This window comes from Ascaphus truei, chromosome 18, assembly GCF_040206685.1.
Source record: "Ascaphus truei isolate aAscTru1 chromosome 18, aAscTru1.hap1, whole genome shotgun sequence".
In the NCBI taxonomy this organism is placed as follows: domain Eukaryota; kingdom Metazoa; phylum Chordata; class Amphibia; order Anura; family Ascaphidae; genus Ascaphus; species Ascaphus truei.
This window is the reverse complement of record NC_134500.1, coordinates 4,391,676-4,409,047: the sequence shown is the minus strand read 5'-3', so window position 1 is coordinate 4,409,047 and position 17,372 is coordinate 4,391,676. Positions and strand designations below refer to the sequence as shown.

The following is a 17,372-nucleotide window of genomic DNA, read 5'->3' as shown; positions in this document are numbered from 1 at the left end:
CTGCGGTACCAGGGGCGGACGTGGGGAGGGTCTACTCACCGTTTTGGTATCAGGCGTCGGGCTCTGACTTTCTTCTGTTCTGTGTCACTGTCGGCACTGCTGGCTTCCTCGTCATCCTCATCTTCCTCGTCATCTTCATCTGAAGATTCTTTCTTTATCTCTCTGGGAATAACACAAACCCCACAGAAATGGACGTGAATTCCACAGAACACCCCCTGTCCGGGACAGGCGGACCGTACAATAAGGGACGGCATGGAAGTACTAACCCACGATCTCTCTCACACTGTGAAATGCTGCAAACTGCATGAAAAGGTTTGCGCATGCACAGAAATATTATTGTATAAATAATAATTAAGCCCAAAACATTTTTCACAAATCACCGTTTTGGTCTACACCCAAGACCTAAATACAGAAAAATACTCTAAAATAAATAATGGTGCTTATAACAATTGTACAAAAAGGTCACTTGGTGCTGGTCTTCTGAAACCGCCAGACCACTGGACCGTACGTAATAGCAGCGTTTGTAAAGAAAGAGCCCGTTCCAAAGACTTGCGGTCCAGTTACATCTCCTTACAAAGATGCCAGCGACGTCCCAGTACTGGTACCTTCATACCTGAAGGCCTTTTAGGCCCGAAACGCTGCATTGTGCGGCGGTTCTTTTGGAATTAAAGTGAAGCGGTTTTGATACCAGCACCGGGACTTTGCTGGGATCCGTGTAAAATGTAACGGGCTTTTCAGAGGGCTCGCTATTTCTCTTCAAATGTTGCTACATCGAAGACATAGATGGGGCCAAAACATTGATTTGTGGATATTTTCGGTTTTCTCAGGTCCCTGTTCTCTTGCGGAACGGTGCCTACATTACACAGGGCACGGAGCGCACGCGCGCGCGCACACGGGTTGCAGAAAATGGAAGTAGCGACCGCACGGGTTATCTCAGCGTGGGGACTTGCACGGATTTTTTTCCGGAAGGACTTACGGCTTCTTTCTTATTCTCAGGCCTCTTCTTCTTGGGCTTTCACTCTCAGAATCGCTACTCTAAAAAACAAACAAACAAAAAAACAAGAAAAAAGGGAAAATATAAAACGCGCTGAAATGCTGAACTCATCCCACGCCCGACACAGAATGAACGCGTTATACCACGGGCAAGATACAGACACAAGGGATAAGAACCACAGCGGCCATTTCTTCCGATCGGAATTGAGCCGCAGAGATACAATGTCGCTGAACAGTTAAAGGAAACGGTTACATTGCGGACCGGGCCCTGCAGTGATGGTGCTGGCTTTTGAAACGGGGTTTTCCTGCCTCTGTTACCCCCTTATTAGTGAACGCAAAGGGTTTGGAGTTACTGACAAAGAGCAAGAGCGGAGAATCTACATGTCAGGCTGCGGCCCCGCTGGCGCTCAAAGCATGCGTGGCGGGTGTCCTGCGTCTGCTCGCGCTCGGGGAGGTGGCATTGCAGAATATTGAGCGAGCGGGTAAGTAGACATTTTTTTATTTACTTAAGCGCATCGCGTGTTTGCCCGCGCATACGCGGGCGCGCATCGCGTGAGCGAGGACTTGCATATATATGGTGCTGGCTTTTGAAATTGGGAAACTCCAGTACTGTTCGTATAAACTTTAAAACAAATATATAACTGTAAGATCTGAAAGCCAGCCCTGATTACAAAGTGAAGTGGAGTTTAACAAATTGCACAATGCAAGGGAGACCCCATGTATGGATAGTTGTTGGTAGGTTTCTATTTAAAACATGGCATTGTCCCTTTAATCTGTACAAATAATATTAAATAAGATTTTAAAAAATAAATAAATAAAATCACAAAAACCGTGGTGTATCTGACCTCCCTAGATGGTTGTAAATGTTGAGCCTTCATAGAAAGTTAAAACCAAAAACAAAATGTTTGAGCCTACAGCGAATGGTACAATAAAAACGTGTACGTATCATCTCGACCGCCATTAAACGTTACCACGTCAAACTAGATGAGTATGTGGAATTACACCTTAGGGCCGAGACTCACACCCGGGCTCTAAGCTTTAGCCCGTTCATATGAAACTTAGCACCTTTTATGGATCATGTCCAAGTAAAAATAATATAAAAATAATATTAAACTGAGACTTGGTATAAAAATATGCTCGATACCCATACAAATAATAATCAAGGTTTAATGCAATTTGACGAATGGTGTCAAAGGCAAAAAGACGCCTACATTACATTCATCCAGGGGTTTGCAACTGCAGTCAGCAAGACCCTGCAACAGGTCAGGTTTTCAGGTTATCCCTGCTTCAGCACAGGTGGACTGACCCCGATTGAGCCCCCCGTGCCGAAGCAGGAATATCCTGAAAACCTGACCTGTTGGGGTTTTTTTGAGAACTGGAGTTGAGAGCCCTGCGGTTTAATCAATTCATTATTTACTAGTGAAATGCAAATGTTTTTACGAGTTTTAAATGAACATATATAGGGTCTACAAATTGAGGTGACATGGGCAGGTCCAAATTACATTGTTTCAGGGTTTAAAACACATTCCAGATTATTTTCCAAGTAAGGTTCAGTTGCATTTAAGTGGCATGTACAAGGCGACACTACGCCGCGTACATGCATTCAGCGGGTCGGAGTATGCCGGGAGGGGCAAGATCTAGGTTTTTCTTGCCTCTGTTACCCCCTTATTAGTGAACGCAAAGGGTTCGGAGTTACTGACAAAGTGGAAGAGCGGAGAATATTTTATTTGTAAGGCTCTCATCAGCAAACAGGAAGACAAGTCACAGAACAAGAGTGGGGTGGCGTCCGAGTATGTCATGTGTTATAATGCTGTGTGACGTGTTTTATTGTAGTGTACACATTAAATTTATATTGCGCATAACACTGCCTCGCTCGTAGCGCTGGATTCTTGTAATAAAATGATGCATTCCGGTTACAAGAAACACGCGTGTGTATTCTGTAAAAAGCGTTAAAAGGGGAAATATTTACAGCCACTTCTAAATAGGTCCAAGTAATGAGTTACAGGTTGAAACTGAATGTCCAGAAAACGTGGAAGTTATTAGTGTTTGTACGTTAATGAACCTAAACGAACCAAACCCTCAGTGACACTTGTTTGCTTACTTTTAGATATGTGGCGTAAAGAGATCGCTGAGAACACGGAATCAACCCAAGATGGTATTTGTGGCGCTAACCCTCACTTAATTCAACCTCGTACGAGTGAGGACAGAGGACAGGGACCAGGGGGCTCCTCATGGTTTATTCGAGTGACTTGAGGCATAACACCTCTTTGTAATTGTGGCGCCATGCGCCCTGTACATCAGACGTGTGCCATGATTCTAGCGGTCTTAATCAAAGCGATTTACCTGGCTACTAGAAAGCAGCCGTCCAAGCAGACAGGGTTTTTTATTTTCCCCCTTTAATATGTGCATCAATACAATCCACACAATAAGTAATTAGCTAAATTGCCGATCGATCGGCGAAGATTCAGCTCGGGGGTTCACTAAATGGATGTCAGTGCAGCAGAAGAGAACCAAAGATGCAAAGTTCTGTGGGGAAGATCATGTGACCAGGCAGTCACTAGATACAATTGGTGCACTTCTAGAGAGAGGGAGGGGCTCAAAAAGGAGTGTGCCAGAGCCTGTTTCAGAAGAGGAAGTGACTTTGTAAATGGTTGCTATAGAAACAGAAAATGCTTGTTACAGTATAATACATTAAAAATGTAATTGAGTTAAAAAAAAAGCTACAATAATTTTCTCATAGTACAGAACTGATGTATTTAAAAAATATTTTCTTTTTTTTTTTAACCATGTAGGATATTGCTTGGTCTGCAGCTTTAAAGTGGGCGAGTAAGTGGCATTAGCTTTTGGCATTATGGAGACATTATGTTGTCGGTTGGCGTGGTGGGGTCACCCTTTATAAACCCTGCGTTTAGATGCGGCCCGGCTGCTGCTTTTAGCAAGACGTTAAAACTGCCTCGGTTTCTTACCTCGACTTTAATATTAAATCGAGACGGCTCGTGTCTGCTTCGGTTTGACCTCCTAACCCCATAAACATCAGGATATTCTTCCCACATCTGCAAAATAAACAGCCCATCAGGGGCCCTGCTCCGTCCCGCCAGCTACCAGAACCTTAACGGCCCACTGCCAGAGGCGCCTGCATCTCAGCCCCCCCCCCCCCCCCCCCCCGGCAGGGAACGGGTTAAGTGTTTTAGGTATGTTTAATTAAGAAACTAGGCCATATAAATGTAACAGAAAGCTTCAGATTGGGCTCGGTTTGCTTTATTCAAGCTTTGCGGGAATGTAAGAATCGCTGAGCTAACGTGACTGGTTATAACGAGAGAACACGGACAGTGCGCGTTCCTTTACCCTGGGCCGCACTCGCAGTTAATAAGCAGATACCGTGTTTAAAGCGCGCTACACGCGCAGCGTATTGAAGCAGGCGCCTCCTCAGTAGACGTGGTCCAAGCACAGAAAGTTACGCCAGTTCTTGTGCGACTTCTTTAATTGATCTGGGATATGTTGGGCGTGATTTATACAGCACTGTTTGCACAATCGGCGCCATTAAAGAATAAATCACTGCTATGAAAAACCTGCGTTTATTTTCTCGTTTTATTTACGCTCAGTCCCTAATGTTAACCCAAGAAGAGTGGCATTTAACTTCTCCGCTGCAATGAGGTGCAGGTTGTTCTAGAAACACTGGCTGAGAAAAGACACAAGTGATTGCGGATCTACGTTACCCACCTGCTGTGAAACATCAGAACCAAACTACTGCTGCTGCCTGGGAAAAGATGCACACGCGTGTGATCCACAGGTACAGCACAGAACACGATGTCTGCATTCTCCTTCCGCTTACTTTTATTACCTGCGCCACACATTATACGGCTGAAAAATCACGCGCGGCCGGGATGGATGCGGTGCGTAAAACCGACTTTATGCTCATTTACAAAAAAACTCATTCCGGTGACCGCTTTTCCCCAGAGCGCAAATAACTATACAGGTCACCGGAATGGGACTGTCCTTGTAGACTATAAATTAAGCCTAATTAGTTAGATTACGGTCTTTATTTGTTGGTAATGGTCAGTGCATCCACATCATATCAATCACACACCTTATTTTAGCTTCCTCTGGACCAGGGGTAGCCAACAGGTCAGGTTTTCAGGATAGCCCTGCTACAGCACAGGTGGTGCAATCGAAGACTGAGCCACGTGTGCTGAAGCAGGAATATCCTGAAAAACCTGATCGGTTGTCAGTAGTTCTTGAGGAGTTAGGCTACGTTTATAGTAAGGGCTGCGGCGGCCGCGTGACGTCATCCGTCGCAATAGCGATTCCTGCTTATAGTCCAGGAGACAAGAGAGGGCGACCAGGGGGCGTGGCCGTGAGCGGTCCGCCCTCATTGGCTGAACCGTTCACGTGCCGATCTCTGAAGTAAAAATCCATTGACTTCCAGCGATCGCGACCGCGTGACGTCAGCCGTCGCGCCCACTATGGGCACCCGCAACGGACTGCATGCACTTGCTACGGCGCCGCCCAACCTTGCAGTAGCCCTAACTATAAACGAAGCCGTAACTACCGCTGCTCTGGGCCCTTCACTAACTTATGTTGCTTCTATGGAAGAGTCGCTGAACTGCATTGAAGGGACCGTCCTCTGAAGTGGGAGACCCGTTTCCAATGAGAAAATTAGAAGTGCCAACCCTGTGAAACCTTGGGTGCCCATAAATTCCCGGACACCGTTACAGTATGTAAGTGTGCGCACGCTTAGCGCTGTACAAGGAGATCACATTAACCCGGTGACGCAGAAACCCCGCGACACACTTGCCTTCTTTACGTCAGCAAGTCGCTCCTTTTTGGGGACGGACTTCCCTTTGGCTTCAGATTGTTCTTGCCGCGTTCTGGAGCCCGTCGAATCGCACTCCGATTCGCTTTCCGAAGACGCCGAGCTGCTGTTGGATTCGCTGCCTTGCTCGCTCTCGGACTGGGAGCCGGAGTCCGACCCAGAGGGAGAATGCAGGGACTCCTCGGAGGCCGAATGGCTTGTTTGGGAAGAGAGAAATAAGACGGATCAGCACACGGCAGATACTTTATTGAGGGGGAAATCTACATGAATTAAACCTTTCTGCATAGCTGTTAAATCTGAATAGTTTTCAGGTCTAGAATATATATAAAACGGTAATACAGTATTGTAGTTCTATTCTATTGTAGCAAAATAAACATCTGTAGCACAGGGGTATCAGAGACAAAACCAATTGTTGGGTATACCGTACAAACATAACGTGTCTTGCTACGTTGAGCTTAAAGACCTCCAGAATAAGGCCCCATTGTAAATAAATACAGCAAATCTAGCTGAGCCATAAGACGAAACAGTGGGCAGCCAGTAAAGGGAACTCATGTAAGTAACAATGTTTTATAGATAGAGATATAGAGATACATAGATAGATACGATAGAGATTTCAAGGTCAGTTGGCACTCCCAGAAGACAAAGAAGCTGGTGGTGCATGTCCCATAACAGTAATATAAATGTACAATACCACATAAATCCGTAAATCAAGAGATAGCAGGCAACGTGATGATACTTCATCTCCTGATACGTGATCTCCTGATTTACGCAGTATCACACATATACACACAGACACACAGACACACACACACACAATTAAAAAAATCACGGCTCCAACAATATTCTTTGCCCACAAACTGTTTGTAGGATCAATATGAATATGTAGGACTATATTTAGTAAAAGCACATCATTTTGCCAATTTTATAGGCTTTGTCTCTGTGGAGAACTTAAAATAAATTAAGTATAACATCACCAAACATTTACTGAGACTAAGACACAAATGTTCAATTTATATAAAATAGTAATGGATAAAATGGCGCAGGAAAAAAAAAAAATAACCTCCACAATGTTAAGTTACATAGAAATGTTTCTCTGTTTTGTACTTCAATTCTCAGTAAAATGTTGAGCAAAATGTAAATTACACAACGCGCTTTTCCAATGCAGATATTAATTATTGTAATACAAGGAAATGGCTGCTATTCCTGAGTCCTGCAGCAGAGGGCAGCAACAACACACCAAACAACATAGCACAGATGGGGTTACAGGTCTGATCCTCAGCCACCATTTTGTAAGAGATAATCCACTCTGCAATCACATGTTCTAGCAGCTGTCGCTCCCAAAATGGAGGACCTTACTCTAACATGCAACGGGAGCAGACGGTGCATTTCCGGTGCGCGATAGCTTAGCTAAGGGCATTTTATCCGATTGGAAATATTTTGCACCGAACATCTCCCATTATTTATTTTTCTCCTGGTGTGAAAAGATAAGAATAAAAAGTACGCCACATTCTCCGTGTTCGCTGCACGCAGTAACATTTTGAAAGCCTCACTTTGCCAGAGCAGAAATCAGTTTGATAATTATGGGTGTCTTATTATTAGAGGGGCGAATTTGGATCCGTAGCGGATCGGCCGGTTATTTTGGTCCGCGGATTAATCTCAAAAAGGGCGATTGCGTTTTGCAGATGTTTTTATCACACCAATACACTCCGTGGATTCTGCAGCCCGAGGACGGATTAGTAGAACCCGATCCACAATCCATATTAAGAAACCGCCAACGGATCGCTGAATCCGCGGATTGGATTCTACAAGTCCGTCCACGGGTCGTATCCAATGGCGGAAACTTCTATAGCGACGTTAATGCATTTGCTTGAGATGGATGTCATGGTGACGGAAGTGACGTCACTGCTGGCAGATGACCGGCAGTGTTGCCAGCTGCCACCAGGAGTGTATGGAGACACACACACACACACACACACACACACACACACGCTTCTCTTTCCTCCCTTCCCCCACCTTACACAACCTCCTAGAGATCATGTCAGGAAAGAGAACACTGCAGCAGCACACTGACACACACACACGGACTGACACACACAAAACGCACTCACTGACACACACAAGGAATTTGCAGTTACTATAAATATAGAAGTGCAAATAGCTAAAACACACGTTCTAAGTCAAACTTCTTCGTACTTTGGCACTGAAATTGTGTTTTGATTTTTAATGAAAAACATCACACTTACAAATACCATTTCTGTTACAAAACAGTGACAAAAGACAAAGAAGTTTCACTTAAAACGCGCGTGCTCGGCGCACACATACACTTTTTTTTAATGAATCCGAGCGGATTAAAACGGACAAAATCCGTTTGCGGATTTTACGCCGGGAACGGATTTTGTGTTGAAAATGTGAGAAAATCCAGAAAACGGATTTGGGTAGATTCACCCGTCTCTACTTATTTGAACAGCCCAAGCCAGTCCAACAGAACAGGGGATTTATAAACCTGAGGTCAAGTTGGAACTTTGAATCATAAATTTGCGTTTTTTTAAACTGCACGGATTTAACAAAAAGTTATGTGTTGAAGGTTTATTTTCCAGCTCACGTAATGATAGAAAACTGCAAACTCGGCACATTTCTTAGAATATAAAATAAGGTGGTTATTAAAAATGATTCTTACAAGATGGGTGGAGGTAGTTGTGATTAAATATACTGGTCTTTGAAGTGGAAGCGCATACGAAAAACCCAGCACTGACGCGTGGCTAAGTCGCTTCATCTCCCTATGGCTCAGGAACATAAGAGCAGCCCGTGGCTGTACAATCGGACACGGTACAGAACTCCACGTACCGCCACTATACAAAGTATAAACTCTCTCTAATGTATTCCATGAAACACCCAGGAGATTTTCAAACGCGAAATGTCTTCAAGTCTCAGAACAGGGAAAGTCAGCGATGAAAGATACACGACTAAAAAATAAATAAATAAGCGAAACCCCCACAAGAAATCCAAATACTTTACATTTTTGCACTTTTAACTTCTCTACAAAAAAAATCAAATAAAAACAAAATATTGTAATACAGCTGCAGTCTGGACACACGCGCGCACGCATGCAAATAATAATAGCTTTGGAAAGGGCAAGAGACGTGTTAAAGTACAAAAGGAACGCAACACAAAAGGCCGAGAGATTCGAGTCCTGATACAGAAGCAGAATTTGTTTAAAGGCCTTTCCAGATTACTCAGAACTCGACACATTGTTGCAATAAAACGCAAAGACTACATTATGTAAATCTCTCTACGGATTCACGTTCCAGTTTTACATATCCAGTGCGACTGTTCCTTCCACTTATTTTATTTGGTGGAACCCCCCCCCCCCCCCTTTCCCCGCAGTTATTTTAGGTTTTAAAGCAGAGCTCCCCAAGTGCCGTCTCAGAAGCAAACAGGGCAGGTTTTCCAGATGTTATTAATACCAATTAAAAACCTAGTCCTAATGAATAACCAAACAGCACTTGCAGAGGCATGTGATGGGGTGATGACGCACTGCTCTCGAGGACTGTACCTGGACAGCCCTATTTTCAGTGCAGGTTCCGGAGTTTCATGGTAGCGGTTTCACATGTGTACGAAAATAACCTCCCCCCCTTTCCGGGTCTGCCCCATTCAGGCAGCAGGCTTTGTTGGTTGCCTAAACCAGGAAAGCAGTGAAGATTTGAGGCAGCAGGGTGTAGCTGCTGGAGATGTTATTTTTGCAATTGAGCAACATACGGGAGTATTTCGACACACAGGGGCACGCAGAAGTAATTCACAGCGCATGCTATCTACGCCAGCTTGTTTCACGTGACGCTGTTTACCCAAAAGAGCGATTCCAAAATTGCAACAGCCATGTTATAGAGAGAACCATTTCCCAGAGCCCCCTGTAAATATCAAACTCAATATTACTCTCATGTAAAACAAAACTGAATTATGTGAATGAAGAGAAACAGACGTCATACACGACTTGCACATTATATGGAGGAAAAACCAGACCCCCCTGAAATGTGGGAACATTTTCCTTAAAAAATGGCCACCGTTTTGAAATGCCCAGTAATGCTTGAGAACGCCGCCCCAATCTTTGCTTGGGAAAGTATATGACAAACACATACTAGGGGTGACATGTGATGGTGTGTTAGGCAGAGTTAGTCTTCAGGAGGCTAAACCGGAAACGCTCGGCTTGCTTAAAACGATGAAACGCGTGTTATGAGGGAGCTTATTTAGCCGTATAAATGATGTGGGGATATGTAATACGCGGTGTGAAAGATTGCGGCTGTGCGTGTGGGGGTCTTTTCAGGTGATGTCAGTATGGGCGGAGAGGAAAAATAGGGTCATGCAAACACTCCCCCCCCCTGCTCTGTACATCAAAAGAAAATCTACAGCCGACCAGATATCGATATAAATCTCTATCTATAAGAGTGATCTCTTAATTCATCCGAGTTGGAGGAGCCAGGGGAGAATCTGAGCTTTCGTACATGTAATAAAGCAGATACATGTTAGGGCTGCTATATACAGGATGCGGACGTGCGTTCCTATGCGAACGCGCGTGCATGTGCCGCATGCTTTTCCTGTATATAGTGCCGGGAGCTGCAGGTAAGGTATATCGGTGTGTGTGTGTGTGTGTGTGCGAGTGAAAGGATGTGCTAGATAAGATTTTTTTTAATGAAAAAAAAAAACACTTTAATAAATATATTTTTTTTTTAACTTCAAAACCGCCACCCCCAGCATCAGTAGCACACCGGCCCTCCCCCCCACATGGCACAGGCCCCCTCAGCACTGACCTCCCCCCGTGCAGGGACCGGGCCGTTCAGCCAACCGCAGCATCGGCCCCCCCGCATCCCCCTTGCTCAGATTTGCCCTGTGAGTGAGTGTGTGTGTGAGAGTGTGTGTGAGAGTGTGTGAGAGTGTGTGAGAGTGTGTGAGAGTGTGTGTGTGTGTGAGTGTGTGTGTGCGCGAGAGAGAGCGCGCGAGAGAGAGCGCGAGTCTGCGTGAGAGACATACCAACTGCGCACTCCAACTGTTAGGTACTGTATGTATACACAACTTTGTTTTCACTTTGGGCGCCGTGGAAAAATCCTGATCACCTTAGGGAGCCTTGAACCGAAAAAGTTTGGGAACTACTGCTTTAGACTTTGGTTGCGTTGTTTTTTCATCCATTATATTATAAAACACCACACAATTAAGCAGCGTTTGTTCTCCGGGTTTTATTTCCTTAACTGGATGGACACACACACACACGCACACACACACACGCAGCGCTTCACAAAGCGGAGATAAAAATAGCTAGGTCCTTGTTAGGTTACATTAACTTGCAAGAGATTCCAGATTTTATTTTTAAACAAACTACCTCCGAATCTCTCCACCCACCACAGGCAATTAACGCAAGTTTGTGTCGCAACGCCCCATGGAAACCAGGTTCTTTCACTTGAAAGGGACTGGTTAACAGACAGGTGAAGCGAGAAACATTTAAATTGTGTATACAAGGTGGGGACATGTAAATCTCCATTTATCTTCACCGTGCAACAGCTGAGCTTCCATGCACAAACCCAAGAGACAATCTAACCTCCCCAAAAACAAACCCACGTCTATAAACAGTTACTCGTCTGTATGTGTGCGTGTGCATGACACACACGTACGCAGAGAAGCACGCACACAATGTGGTTGGTGTGTGTGTGTGTGTGTGTGTAGAAGCACGGACACAATGTGGTTGGTGTGTGTAGAAGCACGGACACAATGTGGTTGGTTGGTGTGGGTGTGTGTGTGTGTAGAAGCACGCACACACTGTGGTTGGTTGGTGTGGGTGTGTGTGTAGAAGCACGCACACACTGTGGTTGGTTGGTGTGGGTGTGTGTAGAAGCACGCACACAATGTGGTTGGTGTGTGTGTGTGTGTGTGTGTGTGTGTAGAAGCACGCACACAATGTGGTTGGTGTGTGTGTGTGTGTGTGTAGAAGCACGGACACAATGTGGTTGGTGTGTGTAGAAGCACGGACACAATGTGGTTGGTTGGTGTGGGTGTGTGTGTGTGTGTGTAGAAGCACGCACACACTGTGGTTGGTTGGTGTGGGTGTGTGTGTGTAGAAGCACGCACACACTGTGGTTGGTTGGTGTGTGTGTGTGTGTAGAAGCACGCACACAATGTGGTTGGTGTGTGTGTGTGTGTGTGTAGAAGCACGCACACAATGTGGTTGGTGTGTGTGTAGAAACACGCACACAATCTTCTGTGGATGTATGTGTGTGTGTGTAAGCATGCACAATGTGCTGTGGAGTGTGTGTAGAGAAGCACGCACACAATGTGCTGTGTGTGTGTGTAGAGAAGCATGCACACAATGTGCTGTGGGTGTGTGTAAGCACGCACAAAATGTGCAGTGTGTGTATAGAGAAACACGCACACAATGTGCAGTGAGTGTGTAGAAGCATGCACAGTGTGTGTGAGTGTATAGGAGCACACACACAATGTGCAGTGTGTACGCACGTAATGTGTGTGTGGGCTGTTGCCAGCAGTGGGAGGGGTGATGAGTAAGCAGTGGGAGGGGTGTGTGTGTATAGAAGCATGCAGTGTACCAGCTGGATGAGTGAGCTGTGGGTGGGGTTTGGGGGGGCAAAGGGTGTGTGTGTATATGAAGTGTGCCAGCTGGATGAGCTGTGATTTACTTGCCAGCAGTGGGAGGGGTTTGGGTGTGCGCGCACGCAGTGTGCCAGCTGGATGAGTAAGGTGTGTGTGTGTGTGTGTATATATGCAGTGTGGCAGCTGGATGAGTGAGCTGTGAGAGGGGTGTGTGTGTGTGTGTGTGTGTGTGTGTGTGTGTGTGTGTGTGTGTGTGTGTGTGTGTGTATGTGTATATGCAGTGTGGCAGCTCTATGAGTGAGGTAGGTGTGTGTGTGTGTGTGTGTGTGTGTGTGTGTGGTAGCTGGATGAGTAAACTGTGGGAGGGTTTTTTGTGGGGGAGGGGGTGGCTGTGTGTTTTTGTGAGCTGTGACGTTGCCAGCAGTGGGAGGGGGGTGTGAGGGATTGAGGGGGGGGGGGTGGCTGTGTGTGTGTTGGATGAGCTTGCCAGCAGTGGGAGGGGTTTGGGGGCGATGGGGGGGGGGGGGTGGCTGTGTGTTTTTGTGAGCTGGATGAGCTGTGACTTTCTTGCCAGCAGTGGGAGGGGTGTGTTGGATGAGCTTGCCAGCAGTGGGAGGGGGGTGAGGGATTTGGGGGGTAGGGGGGTGAGGGATTTGGGGGGGAGGTGGCTGTGTGTGTTGGATGAGCTGTGACTTTCTTGCTAGCAGTGGGAGGTGTTTGGGGAGGGGGGAGGTGTGTGTTGGATGAGCTTGCCAGCAGTGGGAGGGGGGTGTGAGGGACATGGGGGGGGGGGTGTGAGGGACATGGGGGGGGGGGGGGGGTGTGAGGGACATGGGGGGGGGTGTGTGAGGGACATGGGGGGGGTGTGTGAGGGACTTGGGGGGTGGGGGGGGGTGATGTGGCTGTGTGTGTGTTGGATGAGCTGTGACTTTCTTGCCAGCAGCGGGAGGTTTGCTGTGTTGGTGTGACATCACAGGGGCGGGGCTTCCCCCAGCAGCACCCACTGTCTCTCCTGTTACCAAGGCCCAGCCAGCCAATCCCAGCCCAGCACACACACGCTGCCCTTTGAACTCCTCGCCTTCCTCCTCCTGCCTGTGCAGCACACACAGTGCAGCCTGTCAGCCAGCTCTGAGGCACAAAGGGGCAGCCATTTTGTGACTGAGACAGATCCTGCATTGAATGCATAGCAGTTCATGTTCTCTGCCCATTAAACCCTGCTTTAAACCTCCTCTCCTCCTCAAACACTCAGTGCAGAATGTGCCTGTTCCCTGTCCCAGCTACACGTGTATATACATATAATTATACATAGGATAGTGCCTTTCATCTAGCAACATTGTGTTAGAAGCTGCTCTCATAAAATGGCTGCCACTCACAAAATGTATCCCATGCTTCACAAGCTATAACGCCATACCCATCCCTTTCTTCCAAGCTTACACGTTATTGGTGACGCCGTTGTATTAAAATGTGTGCGGTGGAAGTGTACAACGACACAATAAATTGTGTTTGTAACATCGCCTTTTGTTGCACATGAAGATAAACAGCCTTGGTATAAAAGCACGTTATTTGACCATCATAAGCTGCCCGAATCTCCTCGTAGAGACGGATATAAAATTGTGACGCGTGACAAACTTCGACACTTTGGCCTAAATACATAACAATTCAACACTATCCTGATCTGGATATTTAGTAAGAAAATAAAAGACTTCTTTTCATGTTGTTTACACAATACAAAGTAATCATTTTTATGAGCAGGTATCCTTAGATGCACAAAGCAACCAGTCGAGCATCCAACTATATGAATTGTGTTATTTGGTAAATTGTGTTTTTCCGGCTACTAGAAAGTATTACACATACCTGTAAACCAACAATGCAATGCATGGCTGCATATGTTACAGTTACTGAACAATTGTAACAGGCCTGACATATACAGTATAATACTAGTTTAAAGTAAAGATAGGCAATATTTGAAAATAAATGAGCCATAGGCCTGTAATCTTGATGTGTATATATTATATTTGATGCAACACATTTAAAAATAGTTTCAGCCAACTATAAAGCATGCATCACTATATATAGTCTGAACACAGTGCTGTATATATTCTATGCCAACCCCTGGACGATTTCTCAGCACTGGAGAGGAAATGCATTTCTCTTTCAAAGAAAAGGGAAGAGGGGCCAGGTTAACAACATGCCGGCCTACTTAACACAATTCACCACAGTAACCACACTACACAAATAATGTTAAGCTTTCCACTTATTTTTTTAAGTTGTATATTTGTCACTTAAAACAACTGAGTATTACAGGTGATACAAAAAGTTGTTATTAACCATTTAATGCAAAATAACTAAATAATATTTATTATCCTGAAAAAAAATTTTTTAGAACCTTTATAAACCCCCATTTATTTCACATTTTAATCATTAAACATCTCATAATACCAGGCTACATAAAATGAATATTCGTGATATAAATAGGATATCATCTTGAACAGATCTCCTTGTATTTCCCTGTTCCTTTAAATGTAATGACGTTGAGTGTGAGAACAGGATATAAACAACAATAGATAAAACTGTTACATGGGAATTATGCAGAAACAAATCCTCAAGCAGGCAAATTAATACAAAAGTTTTAAAGTTTATTAAAAATATATGTTAGTACAATAAAATATTATATGTAGGTTTGAGAATAAAACCTGGAAGCAAAGATGAGACCAAATAACATTCACATAAAACAATAAATACCTTAAAAACACCTAGACACACACACACACACACACACACACACACCCCCCCCCCAATACCCCCCCAATACTGTATCCATTAAGTTGTCAACATTAAACAATGATTTACTCAAATTTAAAAAAATTCTGTGACGAAATAAATATGTGCTCACTATATAGGATGTTGAATAAATAAGAAAAACGCAGAAAATCAGCAAAGGAGGCATGACAAAAAATCCCCTTCCAAACTCACTAGGAAATACACCAGCAAAATGAAAGCAAAATACAAGTTTGGGAAAACTGCTGTAAAAAAAAAAAAACTAAAAAGGAAACTGGAAATTGTTGAAAATAAATATTCCGAACACAACTCGGGAGCTTTTGGTAAAATAAAAAATAAAACTAGTTTTCCGATAGCAATTCCAATGTATTTGTCACCCATGAAACTTTTGATGGGTCCAACATGACATAATTTACACCGAGGCTTTTCTATGGCCTGGTGTGAAATAAAACTTAATAAAACTTCCCCTGTCCCAGGAAATTGTGCCTTGGGATGTAAAATGGTGCAATGCAGCAGGGGCTAAACGCCAAGGTCAACATGTAGCAACGTCTAAAAAACCGGCAAAACATGTTTTTTAGGCTATAAAAGGGGGTATTATTTGAAGACAGGGTATAGGTTGAGAGGGGGGCACCTGGGCCTTTCCTATCACTATCCAACTTTCCGGAATTGCAATCCAAAAAATTAGGGTGTGGCAAAGGCAAAAAAAAAAAGCTGAAGGTCAGTGCTCCAAAGAACCAGCATAAAAGCGGATACAATGCACAGGCGGCAGCGCGGGGCGCAGCTGGGGGGCAACAATGTATCCACAGGGGTAGCACGGAGAGAACCCGGACTCATACCTTGATACATTGCTGGCCGCGGATCCGTCCTCCTCTCCCACCGGCTTATCCTGGCTTCTCATCATTTTTTTTAACCCTTTAATATTTGGGGGTGCCGTGTTGCTTTGAAGTGGGATGTCCAGGTATTTTTACTGTCAAAAGTTGAAAGAAAGGTTAAAGTCTCCCCCCCTAATCTGGAGCCGGGGAGGGGGGGGTGTAAGGAGAAGCCTGGTGAATCCCCGGCATTGCAATCACATTACAGGAACAAAGCAGCAAGGGACAAATGCAAAGAAATGACATTGTATAGGGGAATATATAGGCGATACACAGGTGCCGGTAGGGCCGGAGACCCCCAGTAAAGTTTGCACAAGTCGGTAAAAAAAAAAAAAAAATATTTAGGGTGGCGTCATCACATAAAAAAGAGAAAAAAATAAATAAATGCAAAATCAAGATCGGAAAACTGTTTAAATCAAAGAAAATCGGATTAAAAACCTCACCTGTTTAATCCAGGCACGGCCAATCCGATCCAAACCCAAATATCACCCTATTCCAATCCATGTGCAAACGCGGTGAAAAGGGAAAAAACGACAGAAAAAAAAATCGCCTTTCGGGTGAAAAGGGGGTAAAAAAAGATTTAATTAAAAATAAAAGAAAGTGAATAGTTGGGGATGGGGGTGGGGGGTGTTGGGAGGGGAGGAGGGAGACGAGCTGCTTAGAGGAACGCACAAAAATGGAGGTGCGCCATGAGCTGGGAAAACAACGAGCAGGCTCCTGGGCGCCTTCTGTCCGGCAGGGCTGGGGAAAACGGCTGGGAAAGTCTCACAATCCGGCAGGGGAGAGACCCCCCAGGGCCATGGTGGGAGTGCGGGGTGCGGGGGTCCCCCCAGGAGGTGGCCAGAAGTTGATAGAAGTTGGAGGGGAGTGCAAGGGAAGGCAGTGAGCTGAGTGCGCTCTCTAAGGCACAGCCGCCATGCAGAGCTCCTTCCCAGCTCTGAGCTCTGCCTCTGATTGACACTCTCTACATTTACCCCAGAACTCAGGTGATGTACCAAAGACCCACCCCTTAATTTCCACCAGAACCACACAGCACATTGGAAGGTTTAGGGGGTACAGGGTGACCCCAGTTTATCAAAGCTACCCAATAAACCCCTAGTACATGGTAGACCCCCCCACCATGGACAGGCACCCTTTGGGAGCCAGAAAGACATGAATTTAATGCCTTTTGTCTGTAATCTTTGGTAAATGTTGCAGTCCTTGGAATAAATCACTTCCTCCTTGGACAGGAAGTAGTTGAAGAGTAAGCCATTTTGAGGGTAGTGGGGTATTGACCTTCTTTCAACAAGGGAAGCCAGACAGATGGGAGGGGGATGGTGAAAGGGGCAGAG

The 17,372-nt window shown here is 45.2% G+C and overlaps 1 protein-coding gene across 3 annotated transcripts in view; it reads right to left on the bottom strand.

The window, feature by feature from the left end:
* CHD2 (chromodomain helicase DNA binding protein 2) overlaps positions 1-17,168 on the bottom strand; it is a 52,820-nt gene extending 35,652 nt beyond the window's left edge. The window contains exons 1-6 of one of the 3 annotated variants that reach the window (XM_075575243.1): positions 16,485-17,168; positions 16,009-16,139; positions 5,789-6,002; positions 3,960-4,046; positions 977-1,035; positions 40-162 (exon numbers count right to left, since the gene is read on the bottom strand). In XM_075575243.1, the coding sequence (XP_075431358.1) occupies positions 40-162; positions 977-1,035; positions 3,960-4,046; positions 5,789-6,002; positions 16,009-16,073 (548 nt within the window). In that variant the 5' untranslated portion in view covers positions 16,074-16,139; positions 16,485-17,168. The remainder of the gene's footprint in view (positions 1-39; positions 163-976; positions 1,036-3,959; positions 4,047-5,788; positions 6,003-16,008; positions 16,140-16,484) is intronic. The other 2 variants (XM_075575241.1, XM_075575242.1) reach the window with 2 other exon arrangements.
* Positions 17,169-17,372: the final 204 nt, after the last annotated feature.